The sequence below is a fragment of the Tupaia chinensis genome, unplaced genomic scaffold, assembly GCF_000334495.1.
Source record: "Tupaia chinensis unplaced genomic scaffold, TupChi_1.0 Scaffold000573_1, whole genome shotgun sequence".
In the NCBI taxonomy this organism is placed as follows: domain Eukaryota; kingdom Metazoa; phylum Chordata; class Mammalia; order Scandentia; family Tupaiidae; genus Tupaia; species Tupaia belangeri.
In genome coordinates, this window is record NW_006160087.1 from 3,696,902 (window position 1) to 3,702,833 (window position 5,932).

The 5,932-nt window shown below is 46.9% G+C and overlaps 1 protein-coding gene across 1 annotated transcript in view; it reads left to right on the forward strand.

Annotated features, from left to right (window-relative positions):
• PUM1 (pumilio RNA binding family member 1) overlaps window positions 1-5,932 on the forward strand; it is a 151,749-nt gene that overhangs the window by 2,178 nt on the left and 143,639 nt on the right. The window contains 1 exon segment of the mRNA XM_027775558.1: window positions 1,493-1,866. Coding sequence (XP_027631359.1) covers window positions 1,504-1,866 — 363 coding nt within the window. The 5' untranslated portion in view covers window positions 1,493-1,503.

A 5,932-nucleotide genomic window follows, 5' to 3' on the forward strand; every position in this document is an offset into this window, starting at 1 on the left:
TGGGCGTGGGAATGTGAGTGTTGTTCTGCTCTCCCCCCCCCCCCCGGGGGGGGGTGATTTCTCACTTTCTGTCTCCCTGTCTGTCTCTAATTTGTAATTTATTTTATTAAAAAGAGACAATCTCAGGCATTACTGTCTGTATACTGGGTTTAGGGTTTGGTTGATCGTTAGCAAACCACAGCTTCTGTTGTAAAATGGTGATATTTTATTTTTAATTTTTTAAAAATTATTTTATTTAACTTTACCTTTTTTTTTTTTTTTTGGAGAGGTTTTCGCTATAGGGCGCGTGCGCTTGCCAGACAGACAGAGACATAGAGACAGAAAGCAAGAAATCACCCCCCAGGGGGGATGGTCACGCCGCAATCCCTTCTCCTCCATTCTCCTCTCGGGATCTTGGGCACGCACGCACACGCGCCCGGCGTGAGATTTAAGCCACCGGGTCCGAGACGCGAACCGCGGTCGACTACATGGGAGTCCAGCGACATAGCCATTACGCTAACTGCTGGTTCCCCCTTTAACTTTACTTTTTATTTGACCAGAGAGGGAGAGTGAGAGAGCAAGAGCGAGAGAGACAGAGACAGAGAGACAGAGACAGAGAGAAAGAAAGAGAGAAACCAAGCCATCAGGTCTGGGACTTGAACTGCAGTTGGCCATGTGGGAGTCCAGGGTCCTTAACCACCATGCCACCTGCTGGCCCCAAATTGTGATATTTTAAAAAGCTTTTGCTCATTTAAAAGTTTCCTGCCACAGTGAACTGAAGGTGCGAAGTGGCTGAGTAGAGAACCTGTGGACGGAGTCCAATCCGTGTGGTCGTGGTAGACACCTGGCTGACGGCAACGTGCAGTGTCCGTTTGGACCTCAGCTCTTTGTCAGAGTACTTGCGTTATTCCCAGGCACACAGAGCCGGGAACTAAAATTGGGATTTACTTTATCAGGTGTGTGGAAAAGTGGAATTAATGCACGAGTTCACTTTGATGCCAACGTTTTTGAAATGCTAGTTTTTGTCCACATACACATCTCCTGTGGAATTTTTGAAGACTTCCTTGTATCATATTTAGCTACTTGGTAGAAGCTGTACATATTTTACTTCCATTTGTTTTTCACTCATGATAGCGTTTGCGTGCACAAGCGAGAGTGAAAGAGAAGTAGCGCCTCCCTCAGGGCTCTGGTCCATCTCCGCTCTTGTCCCAGCCTGTGGGTTCTCGGGCATCTATCTACCTGGCCTGCGTCAGGCTGATCAGGCTGGAGCCTCGAACTGCAGTCGCCTTGCGGGATTTGCCATCTCTTGACCAGTGTGTGCCCTGGATGCACTTACGTTTCATTTTCCCTGAACTTGTAAAAGTACCTGTGTATGTGATTGAGTTGCAAGACATGTGGATTTCCTAGTTTTACCTTGGTATATATTCAGTTGTTTTTTAAAAAATCGAAATATTTGTATGAACCGTTCGTATGAAATGTTTGTACTAAACATTTGCAATCTGTTTCTCTTCAGGTGTTGGTGGAATGAGCGTTGCATGTGTCTTGAAGAGAAAAGCAGTGCTTTGGCAGGACTCTTTCAGCCCCCACCTGAAACACCACCCTCAAGAACCAGCTAATCCCAACATGCCTGTTGTTTTGACATCTGGAACAGGGTCGCAAGCGCAGCCGCAGCCAGCTGCAAATCAGGCTCTCGCAGCTGGGACGCACTCCAGCCCTGTCCCAGGATCCATAGGAGTTGCAGGCCGCTCCCAAGACGACGCTATGGTGGATTACTTCTTTCAGAGGCAGCATGGTGAGCAGCTTGGGGGAGGAGGAAGTGGTGGAGGCGGCTATAACAATAGCAAACACCGATGGCCTACTGGGGATAACATTCATGCAGAGCATCAGGTAAACACAAGTTCCCTTCTCAGCTTTGAAACTAATCACTGTCCACTTAGAAATCTGCTTACAGTGAATGAATGTCTTTTAACAGTTTTAATTGCTCATTGGTTCAGTCTAAACTAGTCACTTGTTTTGAAGGATGGTCGTTAATTTATCATTGGTGCTGAATAAGGAATGACCAGTTCATTTAAAACCAGACTGTTTAATGTGCATGGTGCATCTCTAGAATGCTTTGTATTTTTAAAGTTTATTTATTTCCTTCATGAGTACGAGGAGAGGGGATAAGCCCTCTTGACAGAGTCCTCACTCTGATTGTCCCCCCCAGTGCTGGAGCCAGCTAGGGTCATTGGCACAGGCACGTAGTTTGTGTGTTCAGGAAGACCCTGGGCACGAACCTGGAGCCTCCTGTGTGGCTTCCAGCATCACCAGCACTGCCTTCTGCCTGTAGCCCTGCAGCTGAGCGGGCAGTACATCGGTCAGATCGCACGTTTTCCCATTGACAGATATGCCTGTAGGAACTGTTTGAGAGTTCATAGGACCCATATTTTAGAGTCTTTTCTGTTTGGTACAGGTTACTTTTTGTTTGTTTGTTTTAAAAAGAGACAGATTTTTGCTATAGGGCATGTGCGCTCTCAGGAGAGACAGAAAGAAAATGAGAAATCATCTTCCAGGGGTGATGACCATGCTGCGGTCCCTCCTCTGTTCTCTTCTAGGGATCCTGGGCATGCATACACTTGTGCCCAGAATGAGTTACAAGTCGCCAGTTCTGGGACTTGAACTCTGGTTGACTAAATGGGAGCCCAGTGATGTAACCATTATGCCATCTGGTCCTGTGACTTTATTTTTTTTAAGAGATATTTTTGAAATAGGGCACATGCGCACTCACTAGAGAGACAGAGAGACAGACAGAAAGTGAGAAATCACCCACTGGGGGATGCCATGCTGCAATCCTGTCACCTCCATTCTGCTCTCAGGATTTTGGACATGCGTGCACACGTGCCTAGCGATGAGTTTAAGTCACTGGATCTGGGACTCAACGGTGGTGGACTATGTGGGAGTCCAGTGACGTTACCATTATACCATCTGCTGGGCCTGACTTTTTTTTATTTTTTAAATTTTATTTCTTTATTACTTTCAAAGTTTGTTATAAAGGTATTTGCACTCACCAGAGAAAGAGAGAAAGCGGAAGCCTCCAGGGCCGAAACTCAAAGCGTGGCCAGCCGTGTGGGAGTTCAGTGTCTTAACAAACGTTATCTGCTGGCCATGCTGACTCTGGTTTTAAGGCGTCACAGTCTAGAGTAGTGGAATGCTGGTGATGGATCAGCTGTTGAAGTGAGACGTGTTTGATGGGGCCAGCAGTTAGCGTAATGGCTATGTCGCCGGACTCCCATGTAGTCGACCACAGTTCAAGTCCTGGACCCAGTGGCTTAAACTCAGTTGGGTGCGTGTGCGTGCGTGCCCAAGACCCTGACAGGAGAATGGAGGAGAAGGGATTGTGGCGTAACCATCTGCCTAGGGGGTGGTTTCTCGCTTTCTGTCTCTGTTTCTTTTTGAGGAACGGACACCCCCCGAGGAAAAAAAAAAAAAAAAAAAAAAAAAAGTGAGATGTATTTGAAATGGAACAGAGAGAATGGTGGTGGTTTTTAGGCCTTTTTCAGTTTTTGCTATAAGGCTCCTGTGCTCTCAGAAGAGAGACAAAGAGATAGAGACAGATGTATATGAGGGGAAAGTACAAAAAGTCACCTCCCTGGGTATGGCAATACCACAATCCCTTCTCCTCTATTTTCCTCTTGGAATTTTGGGTACACACACACACGCACCTACTGTGTTTTCTAAACAGCCAGGTTGGGGACACGAATTGTGCAGTCAGCCATGTGGGATCTAGCTGCCTTCACCACCATTCCATTGGCTGGCTTGGTTTTATTTTTTGTATGTGTGTGTGTGTATTTTAAGAAATTTGCCAGTGGGTGCACGTGTTGATGAGAAAGCAAGGGGGAGAGAGTGGGAGAGAGGAAAGGGAGAAGGCACTCTCAAATGGATATAGTTATGCCGCAGTCCCTTCTCATTCCTCTATCCTGTCAAGATGAAGCCATGGGGGCTGGATTCTGTAGTCAGCCATGTGAGATCCGCTCCTTCCACACAGCACCTGACGCTTGTGCAACACGACCAGCTTGAAAGAGGCAGAATCTGTCCTTTCAGTGGACAGAAGTGTTTGAGTCCATTGATCGCGAGTCTCCTGTTCACGGCACAGTCCTCAGTGTCAGTGCTGCTTCATTGGCACGTGTAGGTGAGGGGTGCTGAGAAGTATGAGGTGTCAGGAGCATCCTCCTTTGCTCATACAGGGTGTTTGCTCACTCTTTTTTAAAGAATTATTTAACTTTATTTATTATTATTTAATTTGAACAGAAAGAGTGAGAGAGAGAGAGAGAGAGAGAGAGAGAAAGCCACCGGGTCCGGACTCGAGCCATGGGGAGTCTGGCTCCTCAACCACCGTGCCACCTGCCAGCCCTGCTCTCTCTCTCTCATACCACTGAAGGCATGATGTTTATTTCCTGGTTGCTTGGAGTCTTGAAGGTGGGATCAGTCGTTCATCTCAATATTCTAGTACTTAGAATTTAGCATATAATAGAAGTTAATAAGAAATTGATTGGGCATATGAATTCCTAACCCTTTGACCTTTGAATAAAATTAGGAAAAAAGGACATGATCATTTAAAAAAAGCCTCAAATGTCAGCCCAAAATTCAGCTTGATAAGCAGCACGGTTGTTGAGTGGGGAGCAGCTTTTAGCCAGTGCCGCTGGGAAGATTGAGTCGGCCCAGACGGGAGCGGTAAAGGGCAAGGCTACTTGGGTAGCAGAGTGGATGTGAGTGGTGGGAGGAAGGTGTGGAACCGGGGCGTGCACAGGAGCTGTGACTAAGTAAGAGAGAAAATGAAGCGTAGAGGGCGGGAGCACAGAGGTCTGGCCTGGGACCGGACGCCTGAGTTTGGGGTATGCATACTGAGTTCCGGGTGGAAGCAGCCCGGGTGATACCTGAGGCAGCTGTGCAGGCAGTGCTCTGTGGGGCAGGGCTGGAAGGCTGTGAGTGCTGCCTTATTTGGCCAGATACTGTTTAAAGGTCAGGAATGTTATTTTTAAAGAATGGTTTTATTTTATTTAACTTTGTTTATTTATTTATTTTAATTTGACCAGAGAGGGACAGAATGAGACAGAGAGACAGTGAGAAAGCAAGCTGCCAGATCTGGTACGCAAACCGCAGTCAGCCATGTAGGAGTCCAGACCCTTAACCACCACGCCACCTCCCGGCCCTGATTTTATTTTAATTTACTATTATTATTTTAATTTGACCAGAGAGAGACAGAAAGAGAGGGAAAAGAAAGAGAAAGCAAGGTGCTAAGTCTGGACTTGAGTCATTGTTGGCCACGTGGGAGTCCAGTACCTTTTTTTTGGAGAGGTATTTGCTTTAGGGCATATGCGCTTGCGAGAAAGACGGAGAGAGACAGAGAAGAGACAGGAAGCGAGAAATCAGTCCGGGGGCGGGGGCTGGCCACGCCACAATCCCTTCTCCATACTCTTCTCAGGATCTTGGGCACGTACGCACACGTGCCTGGTGTGAGTTTAAGCCACTGGGTCCAGGACTCAAACCATGGTCAACTACATGGGAGTCCAGCGATATAGCCATTATGCTAACTGCTGTCCTCGGAGTCCAGTACTTTAACAAACATCATGTCCCCTGCTGGCCCCGGGAACATTGGTTTTTAAAATATGTAGTATGAACCTACCTTCCAGAGCTCTCCTCCCTTGTGTCAGAGTAATGCAGCCTAGACCAGTGGAAGTATCTTCAGAACTGGTACTAATCTCTGATTTTATTACGTAAAACAACACAATAGTGAAAGACAAAGTTTTCCCCATAAGATGAGAAAAAATAAAAGGATGTTTTCTCTCTCCGCTTCTGTTCAGCGCTGGAGGTTCTAGTTAGGGCAGTTGGACAGAGGACAGAAATGGATTAGAAAAGAAGTAAAGCTGTCTGTGGGCAGAAGGGGTGCTCCTGTCTACAGGTGCCCTGAGGGAAA